Source organism: Microtus oregoni, unplaced genomic scaffold, assembly GCF_018167655.1.
Source record: "Microtus oregoni isolate MIOR12 unplaced genomic scaffold, Mior012 000017F_ref0000208, whole genome shotgun sequence".
NCBI classification, from domain to species: Eukaryota; Metazoa; Chordata; class Mammalia; order Rodentia; family Cricetidae; genus Microtus; species Microtus oregoni.
This window is the reverse complement of record NW_024543076.1, coordinates 40925497-40949326: the sequence shown is the minus strand read 5'-3', so window position 1 is coordinate 40949326 and position 23830 is coordinate 40925497. Positions and strand designations below refer to the sequence as shown.

Here is a 23830-nt window from a genome sequence, read left to right as displayed (position 1 = left end):
GCGCGTGTGGAGGTGACCGTGCGCGTGTGGAGGTGACCGTGCGCGTGTGGAGGTGACCGTGCGCGTGTGGAGGTGACCGTGCGCGTGTGGAGGTGACCGTGCGCGTGTGGAGGTGACCGTGTGCGTGTGGAGGTGACCATGTGCGTGTGGAGGTGACCCTGTGTGTGTGGAGGTGACCGTGCGTGTGTGGAGGTGACCGTGCGTGTGTGGAAGTGACCATGTCTTTTCTGAGTAACACTCGACGGCTTTGTCCTGGCTTCATGTGCTCCGTGTTTCCTAGCTCGAGTGTTCTATAGATAGCGTGGCAGAACTTCTAGTAAGCCAAGAAACAGACGATAGAAAGTGGGTCTGAAGTTGGGGAAGGATTGCAGCTGTTATAAGAAGCATTTTCTCCAACAGAATCATTAATGTTGGTCTTAAATTAAGGAGATGGGAGAAAGGAAGGGGCGAGGAGACGAACATGGACTCACACGTCCTCACTCTATTTCCTGGGGCTGGAACGTAATGGCTCCTGATTAGTCTTAGCATCTTTGTTGCTGTCTGTTTGCTTTTCTCTTGCTAGGTTCACTAGCTTTACCATACAATCCAATTTGTTTACCAAGACAGATGCCGCTGTGGAGCCTAAACTCTTCACTACTTCAGTTTCTGCTGAAGAAGTCGGTTCTCTGACTCCATTTTCCATGGAAGAAATATTAGTTAGGACTGAACAGTTCTCCACTGTTGACTGAACAACCATGGCAGCAGGTGGTGTGTTGAAGTGTTAGGTGGGCAGTGGCAGGTAAGGTCACCTTGATTCCAGCACTGTCACCCCCCAACTTGCTTTCTCATTTGGGGGGTCCAGATGGCTGACTAAGGAGTACGTACAGGAGCCAAGTTTGAGCAGCCGATGTGCTGACCCTGGACCATGACTCCTCAGAACACCTGCCTGAATGATGGCAGTGTGCTGTTCCCTTCCGTTGTCAGCTATGGCTGCCCTCTTTCCGGGCACTCCTTCCATCTGCATTTTAATAATCTCCTTTGATTCTCATCACGAGCTGGGGCTTGTTTTTTAAATTATCTTTTGTTTCTTACACAACAAAAGCCAGAGGTCTACTACTGCAATCCCTGATAAAGGGGGTGGCATATATATATGTATGTATGCATATGTATATATATACATATATATAATATATATGAATATATATTAGCAAACATCCCAGAATGTATAAATTCAGAGTTTTGTTATGCTAAGAATGCTTTACCGTGTGGGACCAGGATGCATCCCTAGGGCTTGAGCTGGCTTTTGGAGCCCACTCCTTATGGAGGGATTTCTTGTTCGGCCTAGATATAGAAGGGAAGACCTTGGTCCTGCCTCAAAGCCACGTGCTAGACTTTGTTGACTCCTCATGGGAACCATGTCCTCTCTGAGGAGTGGATCAGGGTTGTGGGGGTAAGAGGAGGGAGTGAGAGGAGGGGGAGGGAGTGGGAACTGGGATTGGTATGTAAAATGAGAAAAGATTGCCCAATCAGGCCTTTGATTAGGGCAGCCTGCCTTTGTGGCTCACTTGTTCCACTTCACTATTCCCTCCGTGTTGTCAACAGGATTGTCAAGATTCACTTCAAAGTATTCTTGTGTCTTTACAGTGTAATATCATCTCTTTTTTTTGTATTTCAGCATTTTAGTGCCTCAACTCACACATTACCTGTATACTCGGTGACAGAGTGGAGCTGGTCCTGCCCAGAACTAAACAGTGGAAATGTAATGAGACCATAGTTACAGTTTTAAGTTTCTCGGGAACTACATGTTTTAAAAAAATAAAAGACGTAGGAAAGCTAAATTTCAAATACTTATTTATTCAATGCAAAGCATTTAAAATAACATTTCTACATATAATCAAGATGCAATTGCTAATGAGCTATTTTACAGTTTTGTTCACCAGGTCTTTGAAATCCAATGTGTATTTTACACTGAGAGTGCCTCTTAGATCAGCTGTAACTATCGGCCCCGTGCTGGGCACAGCGATGGGAGCCCGTAATTCCAGGGCTTTGGAGGCTAAAGACAGAGGAGTGAAGTTCAATGTCAGCCTGGGGTATAAAGTGAACTCGTGTGCTACATGGTGAGGCTGTGTCTAAAATCTCAGAGAGATGGAAAGAAGCGAGGGAGGCGTAAAGACAGGGCAGATACAAATACTGGCCCTTAAACAGTTTACAAATTTAACTGCTGAAAAGGCAGAGCTAAGGTGCTGAAATACTTCAATGTTTCTAATGAATGCGTTGAGAAATGTTTTTTTAATTAAATTAACTAAAATTAAGCATAATTAAAAGTCACTCGCCTTACAAGTTTCACGAGTCTGGTGGGGGACTTGTGCCTCCCGTCCCCTTCCCTGCAGCTAGCTGCACTCAGCGGGCATGTGGGTGGTGTGCGAGCCAGGACACAGGATGAGCACACTGCATCAGCCTCCCTTGTCTTGGGGATCACTGTCCAGAGCTGTCTCCCCTTCAGTGTCTAACACTGTTGCTGCTCCACAGGCTTGGCCCGATCTCAAGACTGCTTAGGGACAGGGGGCCAATCCGTCGTCTGTCAGCTGCTGGCACCGAGTCAATGCTGAAAGACTTGCCTCGGGTATATGTGAGATTGTGAAGAGACCTGAAAATTCACTATTTAAAGCAGTCTCGTCCTTCACCCTACCACAGTCCAACAGGGGGATGCACTCAGGTTAAGTGTTGAGAGAGAGCATGGACAATGCCACCACAGAAAGCTGAGTGCTATAAAAGCAAGCATATAGTCTGGAAAAAAAAATTTAAAGTTTCCCAAGATGGAATATTTTAGCCAGAATTTAAAGAATGAGGAAGATTTGGTGTGTGTGTTGGGCAGGGCAGGAAAAATGCCAAGAGAAAGAACAAGTGCCAAACACCTGCTGCAGAATGGGACCACTGAGCCGGAACAAGGGCTCAGAGATGCGGCCGCGGCGGTGCTCCTCCTCCGTGCTCCTCCGTGCCACAGCGTTGCTCAAAGGAGTGCAGAGGGCATCAGAAAACCTCGCATGGTGGTGCTTGTCATTTTACCGTCTGATATGGCATGCGAGATACCTAAGTTTATAATTTATCTTCATTTAACCATAATTATGAGCAAAATTTTACTCCAGATATATTTTTAATTGCCAGTATTTTAGTATTTTTATAAGGCGCATGCTGTGAAGCATTGTTTCGTTTTGCTAGTGCACAGGAGAACACACAACAGGAAGCAATGGGCATCCCAGCAGCAGCATGGCGGCCTGTGTTCACTTGGCTTTCTAAGTGGCTGAATCCCACCCCGGAGAGCCCTGGTGAGCAGGCTAAACTGCTTGTGCAGTCAGACATTTGGGGCGACGCATCGCCCCCACTCAAAGCTCAACCTGCATAATAAATGTCAATTCAAGCTCCGCGAAGATTTCCAACCCTGAGACTCAATTGAAACTGTATATATAGACTCACTAAGGACTTCTCTTCAGACCCGTTCTAGAACTGTATTTACATTTACTGTGGGTGACCTGGACCACAGCAGCCTTGTATTTGCATAGACATCGCCCCCAGTTACCCTAGGTATCGCTCGAGGATGACTTACAAGCTGGAATATGTATTAAATCAATAGAATCAGTTTTCTTTCAATACATATACACAAAGAATCAATTTGTACCAGAACTAAAATACAGTAGAGAATAAAGCAGATAGCCCCCACTCCATCAGTCTGGAAGGGTCTTCTATGATGCTACCAGCCCCTTTCCATGCCTGACGTGTCTACACATGACTTAACTGCTTTGTAAAAGACAGCAATTCATAAAACAGGTAACTGCTATCTTCTAAGCTTTGCAAAAGCATTTATGTCTTATGTGTAGTTCAATAATTTAGGTGTCAGAGGTTCCCATTTTAGCTTAAGTAGCCCAAGCTGCCAGCTGCTGGAAGTCGTCATCGTCCTCTGTCCTCCTGGACGACGCTGGAACACAAAAGTGAGGAAACAAGTCATGAGTGTCATTTACACTGCACATGGGAAACGGGTAGGAATGGCATACTAGATGTGTTTATGTATACAGGTCAGGTATAAGGAGGCGCTGAAAGCAACAGCCTGCCTACTGCTCTGAGAACCTACGTGAGCACGGGTTGTGGGGTGTGCACACACCTGTTCGAGATCGGTGTGCACTGGAGGGCATGCTGGGCTTCCTACTGGGCTGTGAGGGGAGGGAAGAGGCCGGCACATTCGGAAGCTGCATCTTTGTCATCTTCTTATTTAATTCTTCCTGCTCCAGTTCCTCAAGTTCTGCCAGTAGCTCATCCTGAACACAGAGGAGAGAATTACGGAGTTAGTGTTACAGGAGGTGGCTTCCCTAAACACAGCGAAGAGAACATCTGCCACCCAACTGATGTGTGCTAACCCAGTGGAACGGAATATTTATTATTTTAAAATTAAGCAACACTGAGCAGTGATTGGAAATGAATGCTTCGGGTTGTACAAATTTGTTGTAGTTAATCTTATAATACTTCAGTAAACAGCCATTCAAGTAATTTGGGCTGAATATATAATCTCCTCTGGTTCTGGAAATTTACACCTTGACTGTCATTTTTTCAGTATGTTCTTTTTCTTTCTCTCCAATTGAGAATCTCTGCAATTTTAATTAGAGGAAATAAATATTTTCAGTTGAGTTAATACTATTGAAACTAAAACTAGCATAGAAAATATATTGCACAGAAAGTAAAAAAAAAAAAAAACATAGATCCTCTATCAGATCATTGAGGGCAATATAAATTGTGTTTAGGTGATTTTGTTCACAGTGCTGGGGATGGAACAGCAGTGTCTGCTCATGCTAGGCAAGTGCCGTGCCACTGTATCACACCCCAGCCCCTGTGTTTGTGTGAGGGAAACTCAAAACTGGTATAATGGATTTTTCCTTTATAGTGGGCTCAGAAAGTCTGGCTTAATCAAACTATCTTCCACCCAACACTTGTAAAAAGAAAAACTCCCATCATCTTGAGGTCTTAAGGACAGCGGTCACCTCCTGCCTAATCTGAGATAGCTCACACCTGCCTGATCTGAGATAGCTCACACCTGCCTGATCTGAGATAGCTCACACCTGCCTAATCTAAAATAGCTCACACCTGCCTAATCTAAGATAGCTCACACCTGCCTAATCTGAGATAGCTCACACCTGCCTGATCTGAGATAGCTCACACCTGCCTAATCTGAGATAACTCACACCTGCCTGATCTGAGATAGCTCACACCTGCCTAATCTGAGATAGCTCACACCTGCCTAATCTGAGATAGCTCACACCTGCCTAATCTGAGATAGCTCACACCTGCCTAATCTGAGATAGCTCACACCTGCCTAATTTGGGAATTCCTCCAGCATGCATCAGCTCCCGCAGAAGTGAGAACTTCAGACGCTGTCATGAGGAGAAATGATTTTAGATGACAGAAGGGGGAGAGCCCGGTCTGACCTTAGGCGGGACCATGTTTACTCACAGCAAACGGGCATCTTGTCACCCACGTGTGTAACAGGAGCAGGGATGACTACCTCCATACACTACATTCCCTCTCGGCATCCACTAGGGAAACTGGGAGGTGCAATCGTTCAGCAGGGAGCTATCAGAGAAGGTCTAGCCTACCTGTGTATTCCTCCAGTTAGACTCTTTATTCACCCATCATTCAACAAGGTTATTGAGAACCCATTACTGGGCAGTGCCGGGGTAAATCAGCACGCCCTACATCCAGGGGCCATGTTGAATCTGTGCACATATAATTGGCTCCATATTTGGTTGTTCCGCTGCTGTTGTTTTAAGACAAGGCCTCCCTATGTATCTCAGGCTGGTTTTGAATTCACCATGTGACCCAAGGTTGACCTTGAACTCACAATCCTCATGTTCTTCTACATAGGGCCAGACAGTAGTATTTTGGACTTTGTAGGCCAGATATCTTCCTGTTGCAGGCTCTTCTTTCTTATTTTCTACAGCTCCAGAGAGTTGAAACCATTCTTGCCTTGAGAGCTACACAAGAACAGGCCATGACTGATCTGACCTACAGGTCAACTCCTTATGTGTATGAGTGTCCTGCCTGCATGTCTATAAGCGTATCACATGCGTGTCTGGTGCCCACGGAGATCAGAAGAGGGCATCAGTCCCACAGAACTGGCAGCATGGATGATTTTGATCCCTGCTGTGAATGCTGGGAGCAGAACCCAAGTCTTCTGCAAAGGCAACAAGTGCTCTTAACCTCTGAGCCATCGCTCCAGCCCCACGCCCACAGCAGTTTGGAACATTGCTAGCAGCAAACCTTCACTCCCTAAAACTCTGTGGGCCACATCGTAGCTTGTGACTCATCATCTGTTGTCAGGAGCCGTTTCCTCCTAGCATTATTGCAGGAACCATCACCCTGGGGAGTCTGCAGAGAACCCCACACCCCCAATTGTGTTAGGAATCATTCTATTGACAGAGCCGACCCCACACCCAAATTGGCTGTTAATGGAGAGCTATCTGTTAGCGGAACCCACCCCACATTCCAAACTATCTAGAGAACTAGGTGTGTCAACCTGACCAAAGGTAACCTCCTGGACCACGTGACCAACGTGAACCACGTGGCAAGAGCCCAGGCCCCTGTGCCCACCCCCCAAATCCTTACCCTATATAAGCTGTACCCCATCTCTAATAAACAGAGGCTTTGACAGAAACCCCCGCTTAGCCTCCTTCTTCTCTCCTAGTCCATTATCTTCCAGATAGTGCCTCTCTGGGACCCTGGAAAAACTGAACTGCCAGGCGGGTTACAAACCCTAGACTAAGTAACCAGCCAAGGCAATCAACAATCTGTCCTATCACATAGAAACAGAAAGCTGTGCTAGCTGGGTGGTGGTGGCGCACGCCTTTAATCCCAGCACTCGGGAGGCAGAGGCAGGTGGATCTCTGGGAGTTCCGGGCCAGCCTGGTCTACAAGAGCTAGTTCCAGGACAGGAACCAAAAAGCTACAGAGAAACCCTGTCTCAAAAATCAAAAAAAAAAAAAAAAAAAGAAAAGAAAAGAAAAAAAAAAAGAAATCTTCAGAAAGCTGTGCTATTCTGTCCCTCGGGAATGTGCCTAAGAATGTCCTCACCCTGGGCACGTGTAACTTGAATGGAACCACTGAAATTTCCACTGTGAGCACCACCACTGTAGCTACAGCCTTCCCGGGCTGTGGGACTGATTGACATGAACAGAACGGGAGTGTAAACAATGCCACTCCACAATGACTTGTTTGATAGGCTGAGGGATGAACGGAGCAGCCTAACTCCTAACTTAGCAGCCACAGAGCAGTCATCCGCTGTTACAGAGCGACAGCGTCTGCTCCATGGGCAGATGTGAGAGCACGTGATCCCTCATAATGAGACTATTTTATACTCCAGCCATTAAACATCTCTAACCCCATATAACCTTGCTGTTTTCTTTTTCCTTAATATCTAAAAACCTAATTAAGAAGCTGTATGCCAAACCATAGTCATCTTTCCTTGAAATCAGCTACTAACACCTCATTTCCCACCTGGAAAATGATACTTCCCACAAATATCATTTATTTGTTAAGCAATAAACATTGTCTGCCATATGTGATAGGAAGTTGCCCTCGAGAGCAGCCACATTGCCACACTCTTTAGGATTGCACCTACCTCATCAAAGCCATCGGCAAACTGAACCCTTTGAGAAAACGCTTCTGAGATTTCCTGGGCAATGTCCTGCTGCTCGGTGATATCCTGCATCAAGTCATCAATTTTGTTCAGATCCCTGGGGAACATTTAGTTGGAATTTTAGAGTTTCATCTTACAATTATGAATTTAGACTTAATTCCATATGAAAACAAGTTTATTTCAGATATACTCTTTAGTTACATCAGCACCATAACAAAAATTCCTGGTTCAACAGTCATCAATTAAGAAAAATAGTAATTGGAGTATCAAAAAATTAGTAACCCTGGACAATCACATGTATTTTCAATACTACCTTCTACCTTCGAGAATCGCTTGACATAGAAGAGTGCAGTACCCCTCTGTGATGCCCCTTAATTCGCTGAGAACCACAGCACAGCAGTTCTCAGCGGCCAATCCTGACGCAGCTCTGTAGAGAAACTAAACTTTGGGACTGGAGAGTCACTTTGTATAACACAGTAGCTCTGAAATGCTGACTCTATGAGGATTTCCCTTGCAGAGACCCAGCACACCCTCAGGGAAGCTCCAACCTCAGCCAGTGGCGCAGAAGCAAGCAGGTCTAAGGACAGCCGCCTCGCAGTTAGTCTCCGGGGTCTCCAGGCCAGGCTCTAGCTTGCTTTTGTAGCCCTGTTTCTGAATCTTTCCTCCAGCTCAGAAAGCAAGCCAAGCTGATTAGACACAAGAGAAGTGAGCATCCTTCATGATGAGGTAGCCTCACCACTGAAAGGCTGAGCCCAGGACTCCCCATCTTTTCAGTTCCTCAGACTCTACTACGACAGAACTGAGAACTTCGGCATGTTTTCATAGGTGATGGAAAGGAATTGTCTTATCATTTTCCTCCCACCCGTTATGCTCAATCCTCATTAGAGCTGTGGCAAATGTGTTTGCTAAAGGGAGTACAGGGCATGTACAACCAAAGTCTGGGGCTGAGACTAAACCTCTCTCCAAAGAGCACGATTGTCTCATGCTGCTAAGGGACTTAGAGGTAAAGCCCAGCTTTGCAATCCACTTCAGCACTCAAGTTTTCCACCGTGGGGTACTGGGAGTCCCACAGTGAGGTACTGGGAGTCCCACCGTGGGTACTGGGAGTCCCATCGTGGGTACTGGGAGTCCCACAGTGGGGTGCTGGGAGTCCCACAGTGGAGTGCTGGGAGTCACACAGTGGGGTGCTGGGAGTCACAAGTGGGGTGCTGGGAGTCCCATCGTGGGGTACTGGGATCCCACCGTGGGGTACTGGGAGTCCCACCGTGGGGTACTGGGAGTCCCACCATGGGGTACTGGGAGTCCCATCGTGCATATAATGGGCTCTGAAGTACCAGGATGGCAGCTGGTTGATGAGTTACTAAGGCAAGAAGATGGCCTCAAAGACCTTTGCCTCTTCTGGCCCTCTGGAACCGAGTCTGTATCTCAGCACTTACTACTCCTTGGCCAGGAGTCTACTGTCACTGTCCCTAATCAGCAGGGGGCCAGGTCCCAGGTCTGCATTGCCCACAGTGAACATAGACCACGGTACCTTCCCACATCTCAGAGACTGACTGCTCAGTGCTTGCTTGCAGCAGGAACTGTGCTATGTCTAGCATCTCACTGAACTTCTCAACAAGCCGAAGTAAGTAAGAAATGACAGGTGAGGAAACTGAGTCAGGGAGACATAGAAAGTCATTTGCCAGGGTACAGTCAACTTTGGGAATGGGATTACAGCCAGAAAACTATAAACCCTGGTCCCAGAAACTAATACTTTGTGTCAGGGGCTTTCAAATAGTAGGTGATGTCCGTCTTGGTCTGGGGAACTCGGTTAAAACAGAAGTTCTATTCTCAGGCTAAATTCAAGGAGGCTGGGTATCTGCATGCTCTTAACAGCTTTTATCTAGATGATTGTCATAGGCACCAAAGAATGGCAACCACTATTCTACAGTTCTAACACCTTCACTGACCTTAGAATCCTAGAATTACTGTTTTTACAGATAGGATTTCATAAAGGAACTGAGAAATGGTGAAAACAAAACTCTATACTTTTATCCTTTTTTTTATTTTGTCACTGGAAATTCAAAACTACTTCTGAGAGAGCATTCCATTCAATACCAGAATCGTCATACGGTTTCACAGGCTCTCCCCAACATTAAGGACAAGGAGTCTGGGTCACTCACATGTTTTCATGAACAGCTTTCATTGCCTTGGCTGCAAAGCCCATGTTCCGTAAGACCTCAGTGTTGGTGTGCGAGTTCTCTAGCGCTTCCCGCTGGAACTCAATGGTGGACAGGGTGCCATCAACCTGCGAGAGCTGCTTCTCAAACCTCTTCTTCCTTTTCAACGCCTGCAAGGCAGCTAAACAAGGAAGAAACCAGTGTTTGTATCAGAAGAAACAGCTACACTCACTTAAGAGGCTCAGACCATGCATGTACCCAGAACTGCTGAAACCTGAGGACCGATATCACATTAAACAGCCCCAAGACATGGGGAACATCTGTCTGTCCGTCTCTACACCAGCTATTCTCTCAAAACACTCGGTTATTCTTTCTTCCGAAGGTCTGGCAAGTGTAAGAGGAGGGAAAGTCAACTTGCATAGTCACAAAATATGCCACAGAAATATGTATGTTCATGTCATATAGGGGGTAAAGGTTAAGTATATTAGGAAAAGCCATACCAAAAAAAAAAATCAATCTTTACAAGAGGCAAAGACCTTAATGGCTGTCAAATCTAGCCTCCTTTCTTGAAGGCAAATTTACTAAAACTCAAAGAAACACAGTGACTTGCTAAAGACAGCCAGTTTAAGGCAGCTAGAACTTAAAGTCCTGAGCTGAGCATATTGATTTGAAGGGAGATGGCCCTTAGGTTGATGTCCCAAAATCAGTGCAGCTGGAGTACTGCTCCGGGGTCAGATGGCACTCTGCTGAGAAGGCAGAATACTGTTTCTGAGAAACAAGATCTGAATAATCCTACCCTGGCCAGTTACTTGCTCCACCTGGAAGCCACAAAACCAAGAGTCCTTTAGACTGTGGCACCCTGTGACATAGCCTCCAAAAGGGCTCAAAACATCCAGGTTGACAAGACATTTGGGGAAAATCCAAGAAGAGAACAGTAGGACTGTGTTAAAATACATACAATGTATAATATACAGACAAAAGATAACTAAACAGATTTGGCAAAGGAAGTCAAGTGGTTTGTGGATTCAGAAGGAAGCAGGCAAATTATCACAACAAATCTCTGGGGAAACCTCCCAGTCTGTGCTGGCCAAGGGCTTCTTTGCAGATCCAGTGGATTCCGCTATTTATTCCATTGTGCCCAGACTCTCACGCAGCCATGGCCTCTTGGTAGTTCTACTAGTGATTGATGGAGCTCTATTCTTCCCAAGTGCATGTCGGGCAGCCACCACCATAAATGACACAGTAACTGCCTGAAGCGGGGACTTGACAGAAAACTAATGTTTATTTAATGAAACCCTCCACCCTGGGAAAACAACAGAATCCAAGGCAGAAATCCAAGAAAATGATAAAGGAGCATGCACACCCCACCCCAAGCCACCTTGGTGTCTGTATTCAGAGTTCACCTTGGTAACACTAAAGTACTGTGGTATGGTTTGTGATTCCTCCGATGGTACAAAGAAATATTAACCCAAATGCAATGGCTGTGATGTATTAGGAGAAGGAACAGTCAAGCGAACCATGGGAAAAAATCTAAGAAGCAAACGAAGAGACTCAGGATTGCAGAAGCCAGCACCCGTGTTGACAGATACGAAGAGACTCAGGACTGCAGAAGCCAGCACCCATGTTGACAGAATACAGAAGAGATTTGCAGTGACTTTATTTGTGGAGATAGGCAACTATTTTGTGAAAGATTCATGGACAGCGAAAATTTTTTGAAAACCCGTATAAAAATACCCTATCCTATTTTTATCCCTTTCCCCTGAAATCCCATTTTACTTTATTTAAAATTAGTATTTTGAAATTCTTTTTATTATAATCTGTCTGCAATAATTTTATGTAAATCTCTATTTCAAACACGGTTTGTTAGCTTGTTTGCTTGTCTTTGAGACAGGATTTCATTATGTAGTTTAGACTGGATTCAAACTCATGAATGCCTTGTCTCACTCAACTTCCAAAGTCCTAGAATTTCAGGCATGCACTACCATGTCTAACTCAAAAATAGGATACTTGGGGTTTTTTTTTTGAATGCTAAAAGATTTTCCACATGGTTATACATGTGAAGTCTATCTCCAGAGTGAATTCTTTAGAACATCATGGCAACAGGAACTGCTGAAGACTTTGAACAATACTTAAATGGATATATGCATTAGAATTCTTTCCAGTATAAATCTGTGCGTGAGTTACAGAAACTGGATGTGCTGAAGACTTTCCCACATTACAGACACTGTGTGAGATCTTTATGCTTGTTAAAAGGACAAGAACAAAGAAATAGTTTATATACCATGTGTACATACAAAAGGTTTCTATCCATTGTGAATGTTTTTACTCTTGGACCAAGTGAATCTAGTAAAGACTTTCTGACAATGGTTACACACATTAGGCTACTGACTAGTGTGAAGAGTTTCACGTCTGTTATGATCACAAGAGCAGCTGAAGGCTTTTTCTACAATTTTTATGTGCATAAGGCTTTACTTTCAAGTGTACTATTTTATGTCTGTCTACAAAATGAAGTTTCCACATCTTTTACACACAAAGAGTTCCTCTCCAGTGTGATTGTTTTTCATGCAAATCAGGACAAATTGTAAGTGTTGAAAGGTTTCCTGTAAAGTTTACATGCAAAAACCTTCTCTCCAATTTGAACCTTTTCATGGATGCTCAGCTGACTGGAGTGGGTAAATGCTTTCCCACAATGCACACATATATAACACTTCTCTTCAGTATGATCTCTTTCATGTTCATGAACCTTACATAAATAGAAATTGGTGAAGGGTTTTACACAATACTTACATGAATAAGGCTTCTCTAAAGTGTGACTTCATTCATGTCTGTTATGACTACTGAGGTCACTGAGGCTTTTCCAAGATGTTTACATGCTCAAGACTTTTCTCCCATGTGAATCTTTTCCTGAACGTCCAGGTGATTGGAGCAGGTAAACACTTTTTCACACTGCTTAAATGTATTAGAATTCTCTTTAATGTGAACTCTTTTCAAGAGTCTTACAAGAACTGAAACTTGTATAGGCTTTTTCACAATGCCTATAGGTTTCTCTGCAGTGTGACTCCTTCCATGTCTGTTACAACTACTGGTGTTGTTGAATGATTTTCCACAATGCTTAGACACATAAGGCTTTTGTCAGTATGAATTATATCATGGATGTTCAGATGCCTACACCAGAAACAGTTTTTCCACAATGCTTGCATGTATAAGTCTTCTGCTTTTCTGTAGTGTGGCTCCTTTCATGTCTGTTACACCTACTGGATTTGTTGAAGGCTTTCCCACAATGCTCAAGCATTAGATTTCTCTGCAGTATGGTTCCTTTCATGTCCGTTACAATTACTGGAGTGGTTGAAGGCTTTTCCACAATGCTGACATGCAGAGGTTTTTTTCCAGTGTGAATTATTTCATGCATATTCAGAATCCTGGGACAGAAAAGGGCTTTTCTACAATGCTTGCATGTATAATTTCTCTCTGCTGTGTGCATTCTTTCATGAATGTTACAAGCACCGGAATTGGTGTATACTTTTCCACAATGCTTACATGCATACGTTTTCTCTCCAGTGTGAATTCTTTCATGAATATTTCAATAAGAAAAACTGGTGACGTTTTTTCCACAATGCTTACATGCATAAGCTTTCTCTGCAGTGTGCCTCCTTTCATGTCTGTTACAACTACTGCAACTATTGAAGGCTTTTCCACAATGCTTACATGCATAAGGCTTTTTTCCAGTGTGGATTATTTCACGGATATTCAGATTACTGGAACAAAAAAAAGGCTTTTCCACAATGCTTACATACATAAGGTTTCTCTGCAGTGTGGCTTCTTGCATGTCTGTAACAACTACAGGGCTGGCTGAAGGTTTTTCCATAATGCTTTCATGTATAAGGTTTCTCTACTGTGTGCCTCCTTTCATGTATGTTATGACTACTGCGATTGTTGAAGGCTTTTCCACAATGCTTACATGCATAAGGTTTCTCTCCAGTGTGGCTCCTTTCATGAATGTTTCGATGAGAAAAATGGGTGAAGTTTTTTCCACAATGCTTGCAAGCATAAGGCTTTTGTTCAATGTAACTGCTTTCGTGACTTTTATGATGATTGAAGGGGTGAAGGCTTTTCCAAAATGTATTGTCTCCTTTGTGAGTTACTTTATGTTTCTCAAAGCATGCTGCATATTTAAATGTTTTGCCACATTGCCTACAAATGTACCTCTTCTCTTCAATATGACTTTTTTCATGGTTGGTAAGCTCACTGGAATCAATGAAGGATTCTTCACAGAGACTACATACATATTGTTTCACATCTTTATGGGTTTGTTCATCATTCTGGCCATGTGTGTATCTCATGAAGACATCCTCATTGAGTTTATCTTCAGTGTGAGTTCTCTCCTGAGGCTGATCAAAACAGAGACTCCTACAGGCTTCATTACATTGTTGTTTTTCCCTGGGTTTCTCTTCAGGAGAAGCTTCAAATACCTGAAGTGATTCAGAATAAATGATATCTTTCCAATGTTTCTGATGTTTCAAAGCTTTTGCCACAGCTCCCTTATACAGTGATGGTTTCCCTCTATCTTTTTCTCTGAGATACCCATGTAAGGATAAATCACCAATAATGTTTGTTACAAGTAATGAGTCTCATGAGCTCTTACTCTGGAAGACATATCTTTATTGATCACATTCTCTGGAATAGGTTGCTGGTTTTTATCACACTCATTATGACATTCATTTACATAATCTTTCTCAGTGCTCTGAATTTCCATATTCCTGCTGAGATCTTTATAGTCCTCTTCAATATTTTCTTCTAGTGCTTTTTCTATGGAGATCAGATTAGAAAATGTTTCCTTCATCACATCTCTGTAGAGATTCTTTTGACTAGAATCCAACATAGACCACTCTTCTAAGGCGAAGTTCACTGCCACATCCTCAGTATTTAATGGCTCCATTTCGTACTTCTGATGTGTCTCAGTTTCTTCCCAAGAGGCCTGTGATACTTATTTTAAGTAGCATATAATTGACAGTTTTTTCAATAGTCACTATTTAATACATATTTTCGTCTTATTTACTGTAATAACTTTTTGGTTTATGGATATATTTTATGCATTTTCTGACTACTATACTGTTTGTCCTCTTTTTCCCTTTATGTGAGACGATAAATACCTTTGTTCATTTTTTACTATGATTACTTGTGTATACTACATTTTTTCCTCAGATGCATATATTTGTATTTACATGTAATATATTTGTGGAGTTTTATAGCCCTTTTGAAAATTAATTAATATCACCACCAGCAAAAATTAAAATCAAAGAAACTAACAATCACTGATCATCAATATCCCTTAATATAAATGGATTCAACTCACCTAAAAAAAAAAAAGACACAGGCTAAAGCCGGGCGGTGGCAGTGTATTCTTTCAATCCCAGCACTCAGGAGGCAGAGGCAGGTGGATCTCTGTGAGTTCAAGGCCAGCCTGGTCTATAAGAGCTAGTGCCAAGACAGGCTCAAAAGCTACAGAAAAACCTTGTCTCGGAAAAAAAAAAAAAAGACACAGGCTAACAGATTGGATACAAAAACAGAATCATCCTTCTGCTGCATACAAGAAACACACCTCAACTTCAAAGACAGATATCACTGCAAAGTAAAGGGCTGGGAAAAGATTTTCCAATCAAATGGACCTAAGAAACAAGCTGGTGTAGCTATCCTAATATCTAACAAAATAGGCTTCAAACTAAAATCAATCAAGAGACAAAGAAGGACATCTCATATTAGTCACAGGAAAAATCTATCAAGAGGAAATCTCAATACTGAACATCTATGCCCCCAAATATGAGGGAACCCTCATATGTAAACAGAAATATTACTAAAGCTTAAACCCTACACACTAATAGTGGGAGACTTCAACACCCCATTCTCACCACTGGACAGGTCTGCCAAATAGAACATTAACAGAGAAATAAGGAAACTAACAGATGTTATGACTCAAGTGAACATAACAGACATCTATATAACATTCAATCCAGACATAAACAAATATACTTTCTTCTCATCACCTCATGAAAACTTCTCAAAAATTGACCACATGCGGCTTTGTTGGAGGAAGTGTGTCACTATAGGGGTGAGCTTTGAGGTTTATTAAGGTCAAAATACTGTCCAATGTCTCAGATCACTTCCTGTTGCCTGAAAGTCAAGAAGTAGGAATCCCAGCTCCTTCTCCAGCACCATGTTTGCCTGCCATGTCCCACCATGATGACAATGGACTAACCCTCTGAACTGTAAGCAGGCCACCCCAATTAAATGTTTTCTTTAAAAAAAAGAAAAATTGACCACATGCTTGGTATCAAAGTAAACCTCAACAGACACACACACAAAAAAAATTGGAATAACTCCATGTATCTTATCAGATCACCATGGCTTAAAATTAGAATTTAACAGCAAAACTAAGTTCAGAAAATCCACGAACACAAGTTTAACAATGCTTACCTGAATCACCATTTGGTCAAGGAAGAAATAAAGGAAAAAATTAAAGACTTCCTAAAATTCAACAAAAATGACCACACAGCATACCTAAACTTATGGGACACACTGAAAGTGGTGTTAAAAGGAAAGTTCATAGCACTAAATGCCTGCATAAAGAAACTAGAAAAATTCCACACCAGTATGCTAACAGAACACCTGAGAGCTCTAGAACAAAAAGAAGCAAACACACCCAGGAGGACTAGAGGCCAGAAAATAATCAGATTGATAGCTGAAATCAACAAAATAAAAACAAAACAATACAAAGAAACAATGAGACAAAGGGGTGATTCTTCGAGAAAAATCAAAAAATAGACAAACCTTTATCCAAAGAAAAACGACTATCCACAACCCTAGAGAACCTAGACAACAAAGAAGACCCTAAGAGAAACAGAGATATACATGGATCTAAATAGGAAGGAAAGACAAGATCTCCTGAGTAAATTGGGAGTGTGGGGGTCATGGGAAAGGGGAGGGAAAAAGATGAATGGAGAAAAATGTATAGCACACTAAAAACAATAAAAAAAGAAAGAAAAAAGAAAATTTATATCTATATGTTGTTTGGAAATTAGATTATCTTATTATCACAGTCTACAATATCTAAATAAAATAATCAAAAATTTTACTTCTATAATCCCATCATTTCAGAGGCTGAGGGTCACAAATTGGAAGAAAGCATAGGGCAGGATAGCCAGTTTCAAAACAGCCTGGTCTATACAATGAGAGCCTTTTGTTCATCAAAATACATTACTATTAATAACAGCAGTATTGTTAGTTGATTATTGCTAATCTTTTTAGCCTTTTAATATTAAAAGACTCTTGTTAATACTTGTATTAAACTTCACAATTTCAGTTATTTACACTAAATTATAGTGTCTATTCTTTCTTATTTTCTTATTATTGCTCCCTCTATCCCACATTGTTCTCATTCTTAGACTTAAAACATTTTTCTGGAGTGAGTCTTCTTTTGTTCACCCTCACACACACACACACACACACACACACACACACACCCCACACAACATATAAAGGTGGACACATAAATTCTCTGAATACCTACACGTCTAAAATGTCTTCCGCACTGGGGACAGTGCTGTGTCGTCTGCTCCTTCCTCTTGCCCAGGAAGTTCCACACCATCCATTCCAGACATGAAGACATGGCTGTAGCTCCTCCAGCATAGTGTCTGGACACTCCTGTGCTGGAGAACCAGTCTTCTTTCAGATTGAGAAAATGGTTTTCTATTGTTTCCTTTGTTACTTCTTCTCTGTTATTTCTATGTACTCTCTTCTGAAATCCTTATTTTTAGCCATATCTTTTTTAATTTTATTAGCTATATTTTATTGGCTATATGTTTGCTCCCTTAATGAACATTCTCTTTTTTGTCTCTGTTTCAAAATCCCTATAAGTCTTAATTAACATCTCTGCATTTTTGTTAGAAGTTCTAGGACTCCTTGACTTTGATTTCTAGATCTCTAATTTATCTTCAGCTACATTCATTTCTGCTATTGTTTTTAAGTATTTTGCTTGTTGTGTTTCAGTTTGGTAACTCTAACACTCAGTTCTCATCCACAATGAGTGTCTATAGATGTTTGGAAATGGCAACAGTAACATAGTTTATCAAAGTCTACAGCTTGCTTGGTGAACTCATCCTTATGAGATTTCCCGGCCAAACACAGACAGACACAACTCCGAACACTCCTTATTCCTCTAGTCTTGGACAGCTGTGTTGAGGCTGGTATCAATGTGCACTTCTGAAGTTCCTATCGCCTTTATGGAAAAGCTGCAGATATCTCTGAGTGCCTGAGAGATACAAATCCTGAGGGCCACTCATAGATGTGCTTTATGAATATTCGTGGTGCACTCTGGTATCACTACCTCCTTGATAGCAGAACATCCCTTCTTTTTCTCAACATGCTTCCTAGCAGGAGACTTTCTGGGCACCCATGTTGGAAAGAAAGTGTTTGAGCTTTTTGAGATATTTTGATGTAGGATTCTCCTCAGTATGCTGTAATTACCATTGATTAATAAAGAATCTGCTTTAGACCTATAGCAGGGCAAAACAAAGCTAAGCAGCTGGTGGGGGGTACGTAGGGGAGGGACACCAGGGATGCTGCGAGAAAGAAGGTGGAGTCAGGAGACGCCATGTAGCTGCCAGAGGGGAAAGATGCAAGTTGCTAGCTGGAACCTTGCCCATAGGCCTCAAACCTCATGATAAAATAAACTACTCAAAGTAGGTTAACCAAAGATATAAGAGTTTGCTAACAATTACGCTTAAGTGATTGACCAAGCAGTGATTTAAATAATAATGTTTCTATGTGATTATTTCGGGAGTCTGGGCAGCTGGGAAATGAACAAGTAGCCTCCCCCAACAAGGGTCTTGTGGGGCCCAAAATGGCCCTGAAATTCTGATCCTCCTGATTCTGCCTCCCAAGTCATAATATTAATATATATTCTTTTACACCTTTTATTCCCAACATTTCTTCTCTCTTGGGCCCATTGCTTGCTTTACTTAAGATACTTTTCATTCATACAGCTGCCTTCTCTCAAGATTCTTATCTTCTTCTACAGGTTCACATTTGTAAACTAAATACTAGCGAATAGTGCACTTTGTGTGTTGTTATAGCTCCCAGAGAAGGCCATGGTCCTGTGAAGGAAGGGTCATGCTCTCCTTCCATGGCAGGACAAAATACACAGCTGGTAGTTCCTGCACTTGCTACTAAAGGCTTGCCTGTGGGTTTGTAAACACTGACATCCCTCCCTACCCTCCCTGATCCCATCCCCACCTGCCCAGCTGGAGGCCGAGATATACTTGGGAACTGCTCTCTCTCTTCCTCTTCAGGTGCAACACCCACAGTTGGCACCTTGATAAAAAGCATCTACAAGCTGGGCGGTGGTGGCGCACGCCTTTAATCCCTGTCTCGACAATATATATATATATATATATATATATATATATATATATATATATATATGATTGGAAGAAAAAAGAATAAAGGAAGTCCTCTAAAAAGAAATATAATAATAAATAAAAGCCACATAAAGATGGAAAATATACAGAGAATATGAATACTGTATGTTATTGTGTTTTCTTTGAATTGTTTGACTGCTGAGGAAGGAGCAACAGCTGCTAAAAGACATTTGATTATAAATGATGCTGGATTAATCCAACATATATATTTTAAAAATACCTTGACTTCAAAATTTAAGTCAGAACATATTCTCTTTGGGAAAGAGGTTCTGTTTTTATTTCCACAGGAAATGAGAGGCTGTGGATTCATTCTGAGTTAGGAGAAATCAGGTTTGATTGAGAAAGATCCCCTGAAAAATCTCTGTAGGAGCGGGTGGCCCAGATGATCCAATCTCAGAGGACCACTGCTGCAGTTTCTTCTGAGTTCTACATCTAGAATGTCTCAAGGTGGCTGGTTGAGGTGGACCAGCCTCACATAATTCTCCAGTCAGGATTTGATCATAATCCTAAATTTTTTCAGTGTACCCCCATTCAACAGGAAGTAGCTTAGAAAACCACACCCACATTCCCCCCAAAAATGGATTAAGGATGTTTGGCTTTTTTTAGAGTGTTGGCTACAAGTTGTTATGGATAAAGACCCGGGAAAAAGCTAAACAAAAAAGATTAGATTCAGAGTTCTTGTTTTGAAAAGGAAAATGCTGTGGGATAAGGCACTGTAAAGATTTGTCACTCATATTGGCTTAATAAAATGTTAATTGGCCAGTACTCATGCAGGAAGTATAGGTGGGGCATAGCACTAGCAGAATTCTGGGAAGAGGAAAAGCAGAGATGCAGTCACCAGCCAGATGCAGAGGAAGCAAGATGAGAATGCCTTACTGAGAGAAGGTACTAAGCCACATAGCTAATCATAGTTAAAAATTATGGATTAATTTAAGTTGTAAAAAGCTACTTAGTAATAAGCCTGAGCAATTTGTCAAACAGTATGTAACTAATATTAAGCATCTGAGTGATTATTTTAAGAGCAGCTGCAGGATCAGGCAAAACGAGAAACTTCCAGTTATAAGAGGAGACAGGAGTTCAGCCTCTGAGAATCGTAAAGCAAGAACTCTCGTGACTGGCTGCTCTGATTCTCTGATCTTTAGGCAAGCTGCACAAATAAAATATCACCACAAGTGAGTATTAATTGTAAAATGCCATAATTTTCTGAACCTGTATAATAGTACAGTGCCGCAGAAAACATACGGCCCTCAAGCCTGGGGTGTGAGTTTTCTATGACTTTTACAAATACCTGCTCTTGGGGAAAGCCACTCCCTTGTTTCAAAGTTCAGTTTGCTAGTCCAGAAATTTATATTAAATGAGACCAGGGAATTCCAAGAATTGGTGATAAATTATGAGACCATCTTATATACTCCTTGTGTTTTATTTAGTAACTAAATAATTAGCTCTCTATATAACATTCTCAATTAATAAGTTTGTACATTTTATTTGTTAATTACCATTGACAAATTGCCAACTGTTTTCAGGATAACTTTCAACATGAACAAATATAATAAAACATCTCCATCTGTCCATTGGCACAACAAACAATGCTATTCAGCAGATAGCCTGAGAAGCTAATTTTCAATTGTACATCTCTACCCAACATCCTGGAAGTAGAAGGCCAGTATATCATCCCTATCCTAGAAGACTGGTTCAGGGTCTGTGCTCATTAAAAACTCACCAGCATATTTTGAACACGAAAGTGTTCTTCCTATTTTAAAGATAATTTTAGTTCTCCATTAATAAATATGACATATTTACTCTTTAAAATATGTATAGATTACTCTTGAAAATCAAGAAACACAATTTGGTCTGTGCCTATGATTGAATACTACCTCAAGCACTTAATAACCTGGATGTATATTGACCTCGATGTGTGACCTTCCCTAGTCCTAGTAATATTCCTCTCCCAGATAGTAAGAGCCACACCCAGAGGACAGTAGGACACTGTGCCCTGGAGCTTGTGCTCCCCAGACTGTTACTTTTAAACAATTATGGATTTGAATGGATAAAAAGCCATCCAGGTTTTTAGGCGTTAGGCCAAATAAACATGGAAAATGTCCATTGAGGTGTCTAGAACATCATGCTCATTTCCTTCACAGGTGGTCAGAATCCCACAGACGGAGCTACAAGACACAACACCCAACCTTACACATGTTATTTATCAGAGACTATTTTATTCCATGTGTGTCCATGTGCACATGTGGAGGGGAGTGCACACTTGCCAACTGCACGCAGGTGGAGGTCAGGACAGCTTTCAAGATTCGGTTTCTGATTTTCCATGTTGAGATAAGGTCTCTCTTTTTATTCCTGCCAGTGTGCAGCAGACTATGCAGGCTGCTGGCTCGCATGACTTTCCAGTGGAGAAGCAGCCATGGTTGTAAATGCCGAAGCCAAGACATTGCTTCTTACATTCAAAACACAAGGGAGGAATAGGAAAAACTCGTCTAGATTTGGGATCTCAACTCTACATTATAATTCCTGATTCTGCAAACTCCAGATATGACAGAGTCCCAGACTCAGAAGTCAACAGGAAATGACAATGGGTGAAGCAGAGAGAGTCACTAAAAAGGCAAGTGTTGCTTTCTCTCCTGTGAGAGAAAAAAAGGATTCCGTAAGATGGCAGTGATAATAATAATAAGGATGATGATAGTGCCGCGATGGTAAGACATGGCACTGGACACAGGCTTTCATCTGAGAACACTAAGGCGGGGCCCTGCGATGTGGGAGTGTAGCCTTGTCTCAGCAGATGTGGCACAGCTGGGTCCCTCCACTGAGGCACTCAACCACGTGTTCCCAAGAGCAACGCATCTAGAGTGCATTCAGAACTGAAAATTGAATTGCTTGTCTTAATCCTGTGCCAATAAAACCAGCAGCTTTTGTATTGTTGAATCTGATCCCAAGACTCTTGAAAACCACAGTGGCTTTTTCCTGGCACATTAAAGCTTCTCTCTCAATCGTTGTGACAAGTTTTAGCTTGTAGCTGTCAGTTCCTAAAAGCCAAGAGGTACAGGTTGCTCTCTCCATGAGCTGCTGCTAAATGGCGTCATGATGCCAGTGACACAGCTAGACTGGCCTTAACTTTGGTTCCCAATTGTCCACAACTGGAGAGAGAAACAGCTGTCTTTTTTTTTTTTTCCAGAGGCAAACAAGAGTGACAAAGCAAGCATTGCTCTGATTTGGCAAAGGACACTTTTGGAACCATGTAATTTAACTCACTTTAAAGGTACAACTCAATCTTTCAACCTCCTGTGTGTGCCCCTGAGCAGCTGGTGAGACCTGGGCAATAGTCTTTCTACAACAATGGCACCTATTGTTTGCTCTTCTGGGTGAGGAACAGCCAGGGCTTTGTCCCCTCCCATAACAGTAAAGTGCCCTCAGCTCAAGAGCTGCAGAACCTGCATCGCTAGCAGGACACCTGCCGGAACATTTCACTCGCTGGGGACTACGGCCAATGTAAGAATTATCCGTGCAATCGAAAATTAAACCAGACCTATATAATTCCAGTCTACCATGTCACCAAGGGAGGAAGGATTTCAGGAGTCGGTGTCACATAATCCAAGGCAGCAGGAAGAGTCGACACTTCACTGATTACATTATAAGTAAGACAATCTTTCTGGGCCCGGGCAGCTGCGGTTTCTGTTGATATCTGTGGCTCCTAACACCACCAAGGTTGAGAGGATAGGGCTGTACAGAGTTGGCCCTGATGATCACTGGCTGCAACACTAAGAAGAACTGGTCCGGCCCCTCACTGGCTGAAGCACTCTGAGGGCCCTCCACTCACCTGGGCAGCACAACAGAGCTGACCCTGTTCACAGGGGCATTGGGTGAGCCGGCCCTGAGGGTGTGAGAAAGGGAGAGCAGATTGAACCTCTCTCATATGTCATGTGGTGGCATGAACACGGGAAAATGACCCCTCCCCTCAGCCTCTCACCACCTCTAGCAGCCTATAGTACTTGACCCAGCCCTCACCAGCTGTACCTTGCCTGGGCAGCACAGCAAAGTTGACCCTGGAGACAGGGGCGTGGGAGATCCTGACCTAAGGGCATAAGAAGGGCATAGCTGGTACCACCTCCCTCATCATGGTGGTAGGAGTGAGAGAAAGATGCCCTCCCCCTCACCAGCTGCAGCACTCGGAAGAGTGGGCCTGGACCTCCCCTGGGCAGCACAGCAGAGTCCAGGTGTGGGAGAGCCAACCCTGAGGGTGTGAACGCAGCAGAACTGGCCCCACCCCTTGGTCATCGCTGTAAAGTGTGAACTAGCTGGGGCAATTCTGGAGAGCTCACCCTGGTGGTGAGAATGGGGGAAAGCTGGTGGGCTGACCAACCCTGCAACTACCCAAGGCCAGAACTCCAACATCCACCCGGTCTATGACCTGTGAGAGCACATGAAGGTACCAGTCCTACAGACCCAAAGCTGCAGGATTTCCATGACACAGGGCAACAGCGGGAAAACCAGTGAGGGCCCAGCATCCACCGGCGAATAGAAACCAGAGGCCTCTA

The 23830-nt window shown here is 42.7% G+C and overlaps 1 protein-coding gene across 1 annotated transcript in view; it reads right to left on the bottom strand.

Moving 5' to 3' along the window:
- Positions 1-2557: 2557 nt before the first annotated feature.
- Positions 2558-23830, bottom strand: part of LOC121458360 (charged multivesicular body protein 4c) — a 35724-nt gene continuing 14451 nt past the window's right edge. The window contains exons 2-5 of the mRNA XM_041667591.1: positions 9820-9997; positions 7640-7754; positions 4136-4289; positions 2558-3952 (exon numbers count right to left, since the gene is read on the bottom strand). Coding sequence (XP_041523525.1) covers positions 3891-3952; positions 4136-4289; positions 7640-7754; positions 9820-9997 — 509 coding nt within the window. The 3' untranslated portion in view covers positions 2558-3890. The remainder of the gene's footprint in view (positions 3953-4135; positions 4290-7639; positions 7755-9819; positions 9998-23830) is intronic.